Genomic DNA, 16,426 nt, shown 5'->3' with positions numbered 1-16,426 from the left:
AAGGGTGGGTGCCAGGGGCTGGGGGAGGAGGGAATGGGGAGTTGTTTCATGGGTACAGTTTCAGTTTTGCCAGATGAGAAGAGTTCTGAAGACCCGTTGCACAACACTGTACTTTCAACATTGCTGAACTGTACTCTTAAAAATGGTAAATTTTATGTGTGTTTGACTTCAATTTTAAAAAAAATCTAGCGGTGTTTTTTGAAAAGAGAGTTCTGTTATCATATTAATTTCTGAGTAGTTGATGTATGTACACGTGGAAAGAAGGCTGAGGTGTCCTGCCTCCACCCCCACCCACATCCTGGTTCCCTCCCCAAAGACCCCGCTGTTAGCAGTTTCTTTCTCTTCCTTCCTATTTTCTGCATTCACAAACACATCTTCCTTTCTCTTACATTTGATTTTCTTTCCATCAATGCTTCCACACTGGTATTATTATTATTATTATTATTATTATTATTATTGTGATAAAATACACATAACACCACTTAAACCATTTTAAAGTGCACAATGGCATTAAATACATCCCCCTCCTCTTATCTGTTGTGCACTCCCCTCCTCTTATCTAGTTTCAGAACACTTTCATCACTCCCAGAAGAAACCCTGTCCCCACTAGCAGTCGCTTTCCCCCACTTCCCCTCTAATCTGCTTTCTGTCTCTATGAATTTGCCTGCTCTGGACATTTCATATCAGTGGGACCATACACTATATGGCCTTTTGGGTCTGGCTTCTTTCGCTCAGTGTGACGTTTTCAAGATTCATCCACGTCTTTGCATGTGTCAGGGCTTCCTTCATTTTTACTGTTGAGTAACATTCCACTGTGTGGATGGGCCACAATTTGTTTATCTATTCATCTATGGATAAACATTTGTTTCCTTTTCTACCTTTTGGCGATTGTGAATTGTACGGTCATGAACTTTCACCTACAGGATTTGAACATCTATTTTTAATTATTTTGGGTTTGTCCCTAAGAGTGGAACTGCTGGGGCCTATGGTAACTACATTTAACTTCTGCCAAACTTATCCACAGTAGCTGCCCCACTTTATTGTCTTTGGCTTTCCAATGTAACCATCTTGCTTTTTTAAGAAAGGGCGCTCCATCCCTCCCCATCCCTTCACCTAACCTCTCACAGGCGTGTGCTGCTGGTTACACTACTGCAGAGTTGGATTGTGAACACATATCTCAGTCCCTCCAGCCAGGCTTCTTCGGCCCCATTTGTCCTCTGCTAAGGACTCACCCACTTATTCCTGATCCAAATCCCAGCCCCTTCCATGTGTGACTTGGGACGAGTGGCTTAGCTGCTCTGGGTCTGTTTCCTCACTTGCAAAATGGGATAAGAATAGTTCCTCCCTCCAAGGGTTTGTGATGTTAAAAAAGAGAGCACATTTGAAAAGTGATGTGCTTAAACAGGGTCTGTGTCCAGGGAACACAAGCCTTTACCCCCAGTCACTCACAGCAATAGCATGTGACTCAGTTTCTCCCATCACCACTAACTCTGAGTGTCATCAGTTTCCTCTTTTTTTTCCCCCAGTGTGTTGAGGGGAATGAAACCTGCTGTGGTTTGCCTGTCTCCATATCCCCGGCTTTTAGCAGCAACACTGGCACTTAGTACCAGACACTTACTACATGTGTGAGTTATAAAACCTGATTCTTGGTGAGATTTTTGTTCTGTTCTCTTCTTCCACTTGGCAGAGGTCTCAATCCCACAACCGGCCCAGGCAGGATCTCAGATTTTCTGAATTCTACCTGAAGCTGCCAGAGACCAAAATAGCTGCTGAGTGTGTGACCTCTGGTCTGAGCTCGCAAACAAGGCTCCCGGCAGTCCGGAGACACTGCCCTGGGTATTCTGAGGCCTGGGCCAGAGGCAGACAGTCCTTGGTCAGCACCCTGGCTAATCCAGGGCCAAGGCTGCTTGGAATGAGATGTCAGTGACCCAAGTCCAAGGTCCAGCCCAGTTTCTAATGATGTAGCCAGAAACTCAGCTTAATTTTTCTGGCTATTTTTGGAGGAATTCTGGCCTCTGCTAAACGTTGGTTGGGGACCTGTTGTGTGCCAGGCACATGGCTCTAATGGAGACATGCCCCTGACCCGCAAGTCAGGGCAGGAAATGGGAAAGAAATTAGAAAAGCAGCGCCTATAAAGGAATGATTTCTGAATGTGATTGCAACTATGAAGAGGAGGAAACAAGGAAATGGGCTGGAACTACTGGCGTAGTGAGTTGGGGTGGAGATTTGGGCCGGGGTGAGTTGGACCCCTAGGAGGAGGTGATGTTCCAGCTGAGCCCTGTGGAAGCCGGTAACTGCAGAGCATGTTCCAGGCAGAGGGAACAGCAAGTGCAAAGGCCCTGAGGTGGGACTGTGTTAGGCCCTTGGAGGGCTGCTGGGGTTAGAGCAGCTGAGTATTGGGGAGATGGAAGGAGGGGAGGCTGAGGTCTCTGGGGCCACATCAGCCTCCTTAGCAACATAGGAGCCTGTTTTGCGCTTCTGCGACCTCAGGAGGCTTTAGGTGAGTGGCCTTCCGAACTATGCCTCAGTTTCCTCAGCTGTAAACGGGGCTGAACAGTGGAGACTTGCTGACAGGGAGGTGGGGGAAGCGGCATAATTCACAGCAGGCGCTCAGTGAACGCTTGCGGAATAAACGAGCGGCTCTTCCTCAGTGCCTGACTACACACTGCGGGACGAATTGTCCCCATCTTACAGGTGGGGAAACTGAGGCAGTGAAGTACCGGCAGTCAGAAACTTGGGGAGAGAGTTCGGAATGGGGCGCGCACGCTGCGTCTCGGGCCCGGGGACGCGCACGCAGTGGGGCGGGGCCGGGGCAGGGCCGGGGCGGGGCCGGGGGCGGGGCGGCGGCGGGGGAGGCGGCCGCAGCGGACTCTCGAGTCCCGACAGGAGCGGGTCAGAGGCGCAGCCTGAAGCCGCCATGGAGCAGCCCAGGAAGGCAGTGGTGGTGACGGGTACGCGGGCAGTGCGCTGATGGCGGTCGCGGTGGCAGCGGCCCGGGGCAGGGGCGGGTCGGGAGGCTCCGGAGGCAGCCGGGCCGGGAGGAGCGCGGTGGCCCGGGCGGGGCAGGTGCTAGATAGAAGTCGTCCCAGGTTTGGAAGATGTCATCGCCCACGGGAGCCCAAGTCAGTCCGTGCGACATAGAAAGTGGGACATAGAAAGTGAAGCAGGGAGCGCCCCTGTGGTCCCGCTGTCAGGGGTCGGGGCAGGCAAAGACGTGGGGGTTCCTGGCAAGTGTCCCGCACGGAGCAGGCCCTTCTGGCGTCCTTCCTTCCCCGGTTGGGGACAGTGACCCAACGGGCACCTGTTTGTTCTGTCTGCCCTGCCGGCAAGCTGGACTGGACTCCTCCCTGCCCCTCGCGAGGTCGGGTTTGTCACGGTCCGGGTCCCAGGGGACAAAGACTGATTTGCGGGTAGGAAGTGCCCCGGTGACAAATGAATCTCTTGCCAGCCACTGTTCCCAGAGCCCAGCGCTAATGGGGGGCTGCTCCTCTAGGCAGAAACAGGTGGAGTTTGGGGGACCTCGGGAACCCGGCCGCTCTCCTGGTTTTCCCAGGGACTGTTTTGGTCAAAATCTTTTCTGCCCAGGCTGTTTGTGGGTGAGCCTGGCCGCCGCTGTCACCAACTCCCCGAAACCAACTGTTCCTCCTCGAGGAGACTCTGCCTCAGGGGCCTCGTGAGCGTCAGCTTCCGGCCGGCCTCTGACTGAGGGATCCTTTTGACCCCCTGTCTGGAGGAGTAGAGTGAGAAATTCAGCTAAGGTTCTAATAGGTGTTTTGTAGCCACGGGAGGGTGGAGCTGGTCCTGGAATCCCAGGAAGATGGAAGGAGCCACTTAACTGACTAACAATTGTGTAAAATTGCCAGAGGATCCCTGTCCCCTGCAGCCTTCTGTATCTGCTTTTATTACTCCATTGCTGACTCAGCAGGAAGCCACTGGACTGGGCACTTTTCTTGCATGAGTTCATTACAGCTTCACTGTCTCCATTTGGAAGACGGGAAAATGAGGCTCACAGAGGCACCTTGTTTGTTAAGTGGCTGAACTGAAACTCATTCTTGGTCTGTGCAGGAAGAGGAATGGGGTGGAGAGGTTCTGACTCTATTTGGAGACTCCCTGCTGTACCAGGGCATAGCATCTCTCCCCGGGGCCTTGACACCACTTGGACACTCAGCCCGGGTAGAGTGACCCATGCTTCAATATCAGCCTCTCTTGGAGATGTTTATTTTCTAGGCAGTATGTTGGGGTGATTAGAAGGGGAGATCATGGACTCTCATGGATCTGGATTTCAATCCCTGCTCTTCTGTCTTCTTGCTGTGTGACCTTGGGCAGCTGGCTTCACCTCTCTGTGCCTCAGTCCCAGCTCCTGTAAAATGGGCCTGTAAAATTCATCCTTGCCTGAAAGGGGTACACAGTGAGGCTGAATGACACAGGGCATACAGAGCATTTAGCATCCTCAGGTGACTTTCTGGTTTATAAATGGGGCCTGGAGTTTGAGTCAGTAGGGAGGAGGCTGGCAGGATGGTGTCTGGACAGCTTGGCCTGGGTGATACCCATGTGCATCCTCTAAGGGCCATTCCTTATCAGGTGGTGATTCCTGGAGCTCCTCTCGCCCTGCAGCCCCAGAGTCCAGGGAAGAAGCACAAAGATAGTGATAAAAAATTATATTTGGGGGTCAAGGATAGGGAAAGAAACTGAGACAAGAACAAAGCTAGCCTTTTCTGGGGCAAAAGGAGGCTGCTGGCCCCTTGCCAGGCACAAAGATCAGGTGAAAGTGAGGCCAAGAAAGGACTCACAGCTTCAGTTAAGAGCAGACAGGTATGTGTGGTGAAGGGCTCTGAAGGGCTACTGGGTGCACCCCAGAACTATGTCCCAGGTGGCAGCTGCTCCCGAGGCTCCCGGCTCCGTTCACCTGAATGAAAGCAGCAGCCTGGCCCTGGGCGGGCCAGGGAGGGCCACTGGGTGGTGACATGCCGCTTTTATTTTATTTTTTTTTTCAGGGTTTGGCCCTTTTGGGGAACACACGGTGAACGCCAGCTGGATTGCAGTCCAGGTAACTGGATCCAGAGGGGAGGAATCAGGCTTGGGGGCTGGGCTTCCCCTGGAAATATTTGGCACCAAAGAAAGAAAGGAATCTGCGAAGAGAACATCTCCTGTGAAGCTTCCTGAGAGATTTAAGCCTGACACACACTTCCTCCCAGATAGTTTCCGCTGTAGCTCACATTTGTTGAGTGCTTGTTCTATGTCAAGCAGTATTTGTTGTTGTTGGTTTTTTTTTTGTTTGTTTGTTTGTTTTTGCTGCCCAGCGCTGAGTTCTCCCAACAACCCTTAGGTGCAGTTATTCTTGGGCCCACTTTCTGGATGAGAAAACTGAGTCCCAGAGTTATCCAAGATCATCCAGCCCAGAAACCAGAGTGGCCTTGCTTCAGAAGTGTCCCATGCTCCAACCAGGTTTTGGGGGGGGACCAGGTAGGGTTGTTGGGGGATGTATTAACCTTGTAGAGGGGGTGCAGTGACCCTCAGTGTTGCCTCCTGGCAGCTTTAGGAAGAGGAGGCTGCATTTTGGTGGGGGGGGTTGGTTTTTCCCGCTGTCGGGAACTGTCCAGTTTCTTTGTCAGATGGGGCATTTGGAGGGACAGACTGGGGAACAATGGGCAGAGAGAGAGAGAAACGTTTTCTCCTTATATAAATCAGATCTGCAGAGACCGGAGCCAAACCGTGTTACTCCTAGCCCATTAGCTGCTTGATTTAAAGCATCCCGTTTTCCACTCCAGAGCCCTGAATTTGGAGAAAAATCCAAGTTGAAACTTCAATGTGTCAACTGTCTGTTGGGGCTCCCCACCTTTCTGATCACCCCTCTTCCAGACCTCAAAATCTCAGCCTTATTCCTACCCCTTTTTGAAAATTTCCACCCCACTTTGCTAGCAGGACAGAGGGACGGGGTCCCCCGGACCTTGCAGATGGGAGCGTGTCTGAGGCCCTGCTCGTTGCACCCGCTCCCTGGAGCCCCAGACAAAAAGGAAACAGCGTGTTTCTGAAGACGTGTGTGTCTGGCTTTGTGCGAGTTTCAGACAGGAGTCTTCACGGGGCTGAGTGGACACAAAGCCGTGTGTCTGAATTCCTGGGCCCCAGACACTATGATCTGCATCTAAATAGGAGAAAAATCAATTAAACAATCTTTGGAAATCCCTCCGAGCTTTGGGACTCGGATGGTGGAGGATAGCAGCTTTTCATCCTGCTGCTGGAGGGGAAATACCCCTTATATTTTAGTCAACCATCTCTCCAGACCTCGCCTCTAGAAGACTTCCAATTTTCTTCTTCAAGTTTATGAAACAAGAAGAGAGGAATCTCTACCATTCCCCAGCTAAAAAGATGCTGACCTTCCCAGATCTGATTGTTTCCCTTTTGAAAAACAAACCTGGAGTCACACATGCATATGCTGAGTGTGTGCAGCCCTGAAATTTTACACATGTGCACCTTCGCGTCCCTTGAATCCAGATCAAGATCTAGAACATTGCCAGCCCCTTCTCTTTTCCTCTCCATTGCAGACGCTCCTAGTGTCCTTTCTCAGCTACTCCCACCGTGCCCCACCCCCACCTCCAGGTGTAAACCTCTGCTGACTTAATAACCAGCATCGGTGCATTTTGCCTTTGCTACAACTTGGTGTCAATAGAGACTCACTTTGGTCCTCCACTTTCTGTGAAGCAGGGCATCTGCAGGATCCGCCAGTGGGGTGGCTCAGAGTTGCTGTTGGCACTTTTCAGTTCTGCTGGACAATACGAATTTGCCCCTGGAAAGGGTGGCATTGGATAGCTCAAACTCGTCCCTCAAGAAAATACTCCTCGGAGTGTTTTTGGTGTGATCCAGACACTAGTTGTGGGTGAAAATTGATGTCTGTCACCTCAAGCTGAAGATGGGTGTTTGGTTAGGTGGAGTGATCGGCAGTTACTTCCTGTCCCAACGAATTTTTCTGAAGCTCAAGTTGCCACCTGTAGAAGGAAGTCCTCCTCCTCTCCCAGGGGCCAGCTAGCGTCTCTCCATCTGTTTCTCCCCTTCTTTCTGTCTCTGTCACGCTTAGCCTCTCTCTGGGTGTGTCTCTCTCTGTTTCTCCCCTTCTCTTTTCTCATCTCTCTCCATATTTCTCTCCCCGTCTTTCTCTCTCTTCTGTCTCTCAGTTTCTCTTGGCCACTCTTGGGTCTCTGTCTCTTCCCGCCTGTCTCTTACTCTCTCTCTCTCAATCTGTCTCTCACCCCTCCTTTCTCCATCTCTCTGTTTCTGTCTGTCTCTCTCTGTATATTTCTTTGTCTCTCCCCCCTTCTGTCTCTGCCTGTTTCTCTTGGCCTCTCTATGGGTCCCTCTTGGTCTCTCACTCTTTTTCTGTCTCTCTTCCTTTTTCTCTCCATCAGTCTCTTTCCACCTTTGTCTTTCACTCCCTCCCCTCCTCTTCTCTTTCTGTTTCTCTGTCTCTCTGTCTCTCTCTCTCATCTGACCTTCCTTCCTCGTGCCCTGGGTGAACTTGTGTCCCAGCAGAGAGTGGACTGTTTCCCACCAGCCACACTTAGGAGGTGGGAGTTCTAGGGACAGAGGGGCAACCCTCCTTGCCTCTTTCCCAGGATGGCACCTCTCTTCAGCCCCTCACACAAGAGGGAGTGGATTTTTCAAGTGTCCTGTCTCTCCCAGGTCTTGGATGGTGGACATGGGATGCTAGCTTCGGGTCTGTCTCTCCCTAGGAGGCTCAGGTGGGTGTTGAGGGCTGGAAACTCTGGGTCTTGGGGGCTTCTGGAGCCTTCCCTGCCCAAGTGGGGTGAGGAGGAGCTGGGTCACTGGTCCTGGTGACATCACGGGACAATCACTGGCACAGTGAGTCTAGACAGACCTGCTAAGGATATTAACCAGGGAACAAAGGGGGTCTTTGTCGTGGGGTCAAGGGAATCGGTCAGACGCAGCCGCGCGGCAGGGTCTTGTCAGGTAGACAGGGTGTAGACAATGTGTCGTCTGGGGCGCACAAGCTCCATTCCTTTCACAGTATGCACTTGGTAACTGCATTCGCTGCAGATTGTTGTGGGACTTGGGGTGCGCTGCTTCCCACCCCAGGAGAACCGTTTGGAGCAGAAAGTTTAGAGGCAAAGAGTTTAGCTCAATTACTGGTGCCCCCCACACACAACTGTTGCCCTTATTAGAACTAGGGAATAATTTGTAGAAGGACATAAACAGATCTTTAGTGTCCCCGTCACTTTGGTGAAAAGTATTTAAGCCCATGTCACCAATACTTTGATCAAGAGGGTTGGCTGATTTCTATCCACCCTAAACATTCTTTCCTGCCCCTCGCCTCCGCCATCACTCTTCATCCTGCCCATAGGCAGCTGCTGTCCTGAGCTCAGTTACCACAGGTGAGTTTTGCCTGCTGTCAAGCTGCAAACCAATGAATGGGATGGCACAGCCTTTGTGTTCCTCTAGCTCCAGCTGCTTTTGCTCAGCCTGCATTGGTGTAGGGTCAGGGCCAGCGACTGGGGGGGGGGGCAACTGGTTCCTTTTCTAACTCACCCCTCTTCCCATGGGCCCTGGCCCTGGGGGCTTTGGGATTTGCTCCCCAAGAATAAAGCAGCAGGGACGCCCCCTCAGGGTCTCTGGTGAACATGTGGATGCCTCTCTGTGGGAATGCTGGCCACAGGGTGTGTGTCCATCTTTGCTGGTGGTTTCTGTATTTTTTTTTCCCCCAGATTGGGAGGATCTAGATGGGGACTCAGAGGACTTGAGGGGCAAAGATTAGGAGAAGAAAGTGACTCGCTTCATGGCTCCCTGGTGGCCCCAGTTTATTTCCTGCCATGAAAAAATCCATGTGGGTGATTCTTCCCACTAATGCTCGGTAAACATCACCCAGTGGGAGCCACCCTTGAGTTGCTATGGGCTGGTGAGGGTGCTCAGCACATGGCACCTGCTCTACTGGGTCAAGGGAGAGGGTCAGAGAGAGGGTCCATGGGGAGGGGCTGCTGCCCTGAGCCAGGTGTCTTGCCTGGGCACATCACATGTCACAGTGGCCACCGAGAGAGTTCCTGCACCCCACAGAGGGTTCCTTGGCTTAGTCACTAGTCGAGTTAGCAGCAGTCCCCCCGCCCCAGCCCGCGGAGGTGGTTCCACCAAACTGACTTGCCTGGGCTTGTGTACAGCAGTCTCAGTTTGGGGACAACTCCCCGAGTGAAACTCTGAACAAATAAAAGTCCTCACTTAATCTGGGAGATGGAGTCTTTTAATTACTGGCCTTTCAACATATTTTCTGTTGCCATAAAGAGCTGCCAGAGCCATAAGGAAACAACAGGGGAGGGGGCAGGAAAATTTCAAGCAGCGAGGGACAGGAGGGTAAGGAAAAATAGGGTTGTGGTTGATCAGATGCATAGATAGGTGAGTTTTTGTTGTTGTTGTTGTTGGTTTTTGTTTTTTTTTGTTTTTTTTTACTTTATGTCAGGAGAAGGTCTATACTAGAGATTTCTCCTCCAAGCCATAGGGGAAGAGGAAACAATATTTATCCCATTCAGTTAAAAAAAATTGGGGGGGAGGAGGATATAGCTCAAGGGCTAGAGCACATTCTTAGCATGCGTGAGGTCCTTGGTTCAATCCCCAGTACCTCCTCTAAAACCAATCAATCAATCAATCAAATTACTCCCCAAATAAGTAATTTTAAAAAACATTTGACACATTATAAGAATAGTGCAAAGAAGTCCTTTCACACCCAAATTCCCCAAATGTTAACACTATATTCCATTTGCTCTTTATAGATAAATAGCTAGCTACATAGATAAAGTTAAAAATTTTTTTCTTGACTCTCAAGTCATTTTTTAAATTGTGGTAAAATATATATGCCATCAGACTTTCCATCTTAACCATTATTAAATGTGCAGTTCAGGGACGTTAAGTATATTTACATTGTTTTGCAACCATTACCATCATTCATTTCCAGAACTTTTTCATTCTTCCCAAACTGAAACTGTCCCCATTAAACACTAACTCCCCATTCCTCACTCCTGACAGCCCCCAGCCCTCACTCTTTAACTTTCCGTCTCTATACATCTGTCTACTCTAGGGACCTCGTGTAAGCAGAACTATACAATTTGGTCCTTTTGTGTCTGGCTTATTTCATTCGGCATGACGTTTTCAAGGTTCATTCATGTTGTAGCATATGTCTGAATTTCCTTCCCCTTGAAGGTTGATTAAGATTCCGTTGCACATGTATACCACATTTTGCTTATCCATTCATTGGTCAGGACAGCTGGGAGGCATCTGCATTTTAGCTCTTGGAAATAATGCTGCTATGAACATGGACATACAAATATCTCTTCAAGACCCTGCTTTCAATTCTTGTGGGTGTGCACCCTGGAGTGGAATTGCTGCATCATATGCTAATTCTGTATTTAATATTTTGAGGAGCTGTCATGCTCTGTGTCAGCTGCAGACATGATACCCCTCTACCCTTATAAGTCACTGTATATTTCCTAAAATACAGGCTCAGCACAGTGATCAAAATCAGACTCACTGAATATTGATACAATTCTATCATCTGTAGCCCTGATTCAGGTTTTTGCCAATCATTTCATTAACATCCTTTACAGCAAAAGAAAATTCCAGATTATGCATGTCGTTCAGTTGTCCCATTTCTTTAATCCCCCGTGATCTGGAAAATCCCTCAGTCTTACTTTGTGTCTCATGGCATAACACGTTTGCTACGAACTGCTCGGTGCTTTGGAGAGGGTCCCTCTGGTGGTTTCTCCGATGCGTCCTCATGACTAGACTGAAGCTGGGTGTTTGGGGCAGGAATCCCACAGAAGCAGTGTTGTGTCCTTTTCTGTGCATGGTATCAGGAGGCACTGGGTATATTAATGTGTCTCATTACTGGTACCGTTGATCTCCATCAGTTGCTTAAGGCGAGGTCTGGTGGATTTCTTTCCTGCAAAGTTACTATCTTGCCCTTTGTAATTAAAAACTATCCCATAGAGAGATACTTTGAGACCATAAAGAGATACTTTGAGACGATATTAGCATCCTCTGGTGAGTCTCTCCTGAATCAGTTGTTATTTTAGCACAATGGCTGCTGAATGGTGGTTTTCTAATTGTGTCTTTCCTTCGACATTTTTTATGGCCTTCCTCTGTAAGTTTGTTAGTGTCTCTGTGGACTCATGGGTACTTACCATTTTCAATAAATGATAGTCTCTTATTCTCTTAACTTTGATGCTCAAATTGTCCCAGATTTGGCCCTGGCCCCTTCAGATGGGATCCTTTGTCTTTTCACCATGTCCCCGACATTCTTGAACACTTCCTTCCTTTTTGGTTCCAGGCTCACTTTTTTGAAATATACTTTTTATTTCAGAGAAATTTGAGATTTACAAAGAAATTACCAAGGTCATATAAAGAATTCCCATCTACCCTTCACTCGATTTTCCCTAGTGTTAATATCTTAAATAGTGACTGCATTTCTCAAAATGAAGAAACCAACATTGGTCCATTGCTATTAGCTAAACTCTAGACTTTATTTGGGTTTCACGAGTTTTCCCACTAATGTCCTTTTTCTGTTCCAGGATCCCACCTCGGATCCTACATTGCATTTAGCAGGGCATCCTCCCCCTACGCCCCCTTTCTGATTTTGCCAAAGTGTTGGATCTCAGATGCTTTGTATGCTTTTTTTTTAATTGAGATATAATTTTATCGAGATACAATCAGGTACCATAAAATTCACTCTTTATATTTTGGTATAGAATTTAGTAGCTTATAGTATATTCACAGAGTTGTACAACCATCACCTCTACCTAATTCCAGAACCTTTTCATCACCTCCAAAAGAAACCCATACCCATTAACTATCACTCCCATTCTTCCTTTTTCTTAGTCCCTGATAACCACTAATCTCTATGGATTTGCCTGTTCTGGACATTTCATGTAAATGGAATCATATAAGAGGTGGCCTTTTGTGTCTGGCTTCTTTCACTCAGCGTAACATTTTTGAGGTTCATCCATGTTGTAGCATGAATCAGTGTAGCATTAATCATTCTTTTTCATCGCTGAGTAATATTCTGTTGTACATTTTGTTTATTTGTTCACCCATTGATGGACATTTGGGTTATTTCCACCTTTTGGTTATGAATATGAATGATGCTGCTATGGACATTCACATAAGTTTTTATGTGGTTGTAGACCTTCATTTCTCATACACACACACACACTTATTTATTTATGTATCAGGAGAGGAATTGCTGAGTCATATGGTAATTTCCAGTTCACCTTTGTACTTTCTCTGCCCCATCCCTGAAATGAGCAACTTCTCTGAAAAAGCCTTCATTCTTTTAATGGAGAATAATATTTAACATCAGCAGGTGGGAGCTGGGTGTGCTCATTGCTGCTAGGATGTCATTGCTTTTGAGCTGTCAATGGATAGAGCTGGAAAATAGAGGCATGTACATTCACACCTATCCATACACGCACCTCCACACCCATTTCTATATCAAAACCCTGGAGTTTGCACAGATACCTCCAGTTCTGATCCAACACCACAGAATTGTGACTCCTTCTGCCAGTAGCGTGAACACTCTTCCCCCGCAATCCCCAGTGCATTCACTTCTTTGATCAGTCCTAGAATAAACAGAAAGGAATTTCAGAATTGCTAACCCATGATTCAACAAAAGAAAGCCTACTTGTTAGAATTTAGTATTTGCTTCTAGTTCTTTTTGTCTTTAGCCTGAGGGCAGAGTCCAAATGCCGTGTTCAAAAAAATTACTTGAGTTAAAATAACTTAAAGATGTTTTTGGAGGAAGAGAGAAGTGCCATAAATTATTTTTGAAATATTTCATATATGAAAATATAATACACAAACATATTATGGTGGTTATGTATTTAATATAATGTATTTTAGAAAAAACCATATAACTTCATAGATATGGTCACCTAGCGGTGAGACTAAATTTATTTAAGGGAAAAAAATTAAGTGAATGAGTCTGAGGAAAATATTAAGTAAATATTACCTTCATTGGAAAAACAGAGTTGAACATGGCAGGACGTCCAGCCTAGGGCTTGAGAAAGGGTGTTCTGTGCCTCTAAATTCGTAACTTTCTGGAAAACTCACATTTCTTGAAAATGAAAAGTGAGTGCATCCCCATTTCCCTGACATGTTCAAGATCTGATAAAGGGACGGGATTAGTCATTTAGGGAACCAAGGAGGACTCCAGACTGGGTGCCTTCACATATCCGGGGCCATCCTCCTGGCCAGACTGTTGTAAACTTGAAATTCCTGCAAATTTGTGGGGAGGGCATTAAAGTGGATATTTCCTCTGTGGATTTTAGATACTTCCATCAAGAAAAGGCAGGGAGGAATGCCAGAAAGTTTGGGAGGATTTAAAATCAGAATCTGATAGGTCTCAGCTTTCAACAAATGAAGTGCATTTGGCAAAGAGCCACATCCTGAATGCCCAGTGGGGAGAGGCTGGTAACACAGAGAACAGCCTGGGCCGCAGGGAATCCTGTGCTCAGATCCTGGACACGGGAGGCCCAAGGGCAGCTGTTTGTCTTCCTGTTGACTGGCTCCTGAGAGCACTTGGTGTTGGCACAATAGCAGATGCCTTTATTATGTGTTCTCAGGAAGCCATCCAAAGGTAAGGCAATTAATACAGACCGTAGCTTCCTGCTTTTTCTTTTCCAAATTGTGATCAAATATAGGGAACATAAAATTTATCATCTTAACTATTTATACATGTCCTGCTTAGGGCATTAAGTACATTCACATTGTTGTGCAACCATCACTACCCTCCACCTCCAGAACTTTTTTTCATCTTCCCAAACTGGAACTCTGTCCCCATTAAAGACTCACTCCCCATCCCCGTCCTCCAGTCCCTGGCACCCACCATTCTACTTTCTGTCTTTATGAATCTGGCTGTCCTAGGAACCTCATTTAAGTGGAATCGTATAGTTTTGTTGTTACTTATTTTTAATTTTTCTTTTGAAGTATAGTTGATGTACAGTGTTGTGTGAATTATATCATTTTGTCCTTTTGTCTGGCTTCTTTCACTCAGCATAATGTTTTCAAGGTTCAATCATGCTGTAGCTCAGGCCAGAATTTTCCTCCTCTTTTAAGGATGAATATTATTTTATTGTATGGATATACCAAATTTTGTTTATCCAGTGCTTAGTTGATGGACATATGGGTTATTTCCACCTTTTGGCTATTGTGAATAATGCTGCTATGAACATGGGTGTACAGATATCTGCCCAAGACTCTGCTTTCAATTCTTTTGGATATATACTAGAAGTGGAGTTGCTGGACTATGTGATAATTCTGTTTAATTTTTTGAGGAACCACCTAACTATTTTTCTACAGGGGCTGCACCATTTTACTTTCCCACTGCCAGTGCACAAGTGTTCCAGTTTCTCCACATCCTTACCAACACTTGTTATTTTCCATTTTTTTTAAAGCTATCCTGGTGGGTGTGAAGTAACATCTCATTGTGATTTTGATGTGCATTTCCCTAATGACTAATAACGTTGAGCATCTTTTCGTGTGCTTATTAGCCATTTATATATCTTCTTCGAAGAAATGTCTACTCATGTCCTTAGCCCATTTTAAAATAAGTTGTTAGGGGTTTTTTGTTTGTTTGTTTGTTATTGAGTTGTAAACATTCTTTATATACAGTTGACCCTTAAACAACTTGGAGGTCAGGGTGCCAAACCTCTGCACAGTGGAAAATCCATCTATAACTTACAGTCAGCCTTCCACAGACCTTGTTCCTCTGTATCCATGGTTCTGCATCCGCAGATTCAACCAATCACGAATAGTGTGGTGCTGTAGTATTTATTGCTGAAAAAAATCTGCATGTAAGTGGACCCGTGCAGTTCAAACCTGTGTTGTGTTCAAGGGTCAGTTGCATTCTAGATAGTGATCCCTTGGCAGATAGACAATTGGCTTGTTTCCATGTCTTGGCTATTGTAAATAGTGCTGCAGTGAACATTGGGGTGCAGGTGTCTTTTTGAATTTTATTATTCTCCAGGTATATGCCCAGGAGTGGGATTGCTGGATTACATGATAAGTCTATTTTTAGTTTTTAAAGGAACCTCCATACTGTCCTGCATAGTGGCTGCCCCAATCTACACTCCCACCAACAGTGTGGAAGGGTTCCCTTTTCTCCACATCCTCTCCAGCATCTATCATTTGTAGACTTTTCAATCATGGCCATTCTGGCTGGTGTGAGATGATATCTCATTGTAGTTTTGATCTGCATTTCTCTGACAATTAGCGATGCTGAGCATTTTTTCATGTGCCTGTTGGCCATTTGTATGTCTTCATTGGAGAATTGCTTGTTTAGGTCTTCTGCCCATTTTTGGATTGGGTTGCTTTTTTTTTTGATATTAAGGTATATGAGCTGTTTGTGTATTTTGGAAATTAGTCCCTTGTCTGTCACATCATTTGCAAATATTTTCTCCCATTCTCTAGGTTGTCTTTTCATTTTGTTGATGGTATCCATAGCTGTGCTAAAGTTTTTAAGTTTAATTAGATTCCATTTGTTTATGTTTGCTTGTATTTTCATTACTCCAGGAGCTGGTTGTAAAATATATTGCTGTGATTTATGTCCATGAGTGTTCTGCCTATGTTTTCCTCTAGAAGTTTTATAGTATCTGATATTACATTTAAGTCTTTAATCAATTTTGAGTTTATTTTTGTACATGGTGTTAGAGAATGTTCTAATTTCAGTCTTTTACAGGTAGCTGTCCAGTTTTCCCAGCACCACTTATTGAAGAGACTGTCTTTTCTCCATTGTATATTCCTGCCTCCTTTTTCATAGATTAATTGACTGTAAGTGTATGGATTTATTTCTGGACTTTCTTTCCTGTTCTGTTGATCTATGTATCTGTTTTTGTGCCAGCACCATACTATTTTGATTACTGTAGCTTTGCAGTATAGTCTGAAGTAGGGAGCTTGACTCCCCCAGCTGCGTTCCTTTTCAAGATGGCTTTGGCTATTTGGTCTTTTGTGTTTCCATGCAAATTTCAACATTTTTTTGTTTCAGCTCTTTGAAGAATGTCATTGGTAATTTGATAGGAACTGCACTGAGTCTGTAAATTGCCTTGGGCAGTATGGCCATTTTAACAATATTGATTCTTCCAATCCAAGAACACAGTATATCTTTCCGTTTGTTTATGTCTTCAGTTTCCTTCATCAATGTCTTATAGTTTTCAGCATATAGGTCTTTTGCCTCCTCAGGTAGGTTTATTCCTAGGTATTTTATTCTTTTTGGTGTGATGGTAAATGGTATCATTTCCTTAATTTCCCTTTCTGCCATTTTGTTGTTAGTGTATAGAAATGCAATTGATTTCTGTATATTAATTTTGTATCCTGCAACTTTACCAAATTCATTGATGAGTTCTAGTAGTTTTCTGGCCACTTCTTTAGGGTTTACTGTGTA

At 46.1% G+C, this 16,426-nt stretch overlaps 1 protein-coding gene across 4 annotated transcripts in view; it reads left to right on the top strand.

Annotated features, from left to right (window-relative positions):
• The first annotated feature begins 2,840 nt into the window (after positions 1–2,840).
• PGPEP1 (pyroglutamyl-peptidase I) overlaps positions 2,841–16,426 on the top strand; it is a 31,697-nt gene continuing 18,111 nt past the window's right edge. For 2 of the 4 annotated variants that reach the window (XM_072947371.1, XM_072947372.1), the window contains exons 1-2: positions 2,841–2,951; positions 4,995–5,047. In XM_072947371.1, coding sequence (XP_072803472.1) covers positions 2,918–2,951; positions 4,995–5,047 — 87 coding nt within the window. In that variant the 5' untranslated portion in view covers positions 2,841–2,917. Of the gene's footprint in view, positions 2,952–4,994; positions 5,048–5,326; positions 5,464–16,426 lie in introns of all 4 variants that reach the window. The other 2 variants (XM_072947368.1, XM_072947369.1) reach the window with 2 other exon arrangements.

Source organism: Vicugna pacos, chromosome 22 (genome assembly GCF_048564905.1).
Source record: "Vicugna pacos chromosome 22, VicPac4, whole genome shotgun sequence".
NCBI classification, from domain to species: Eukaryota; Metazoa; Chordata; class Mammalia; order Artiodactyla; family Camelidae; genus Vicugna; species Vicugna pacos.
Note: the sequence above shows the minus strand (reverse complement) of the source record. Positions and strands in the feature narration are given on the sequence as shown.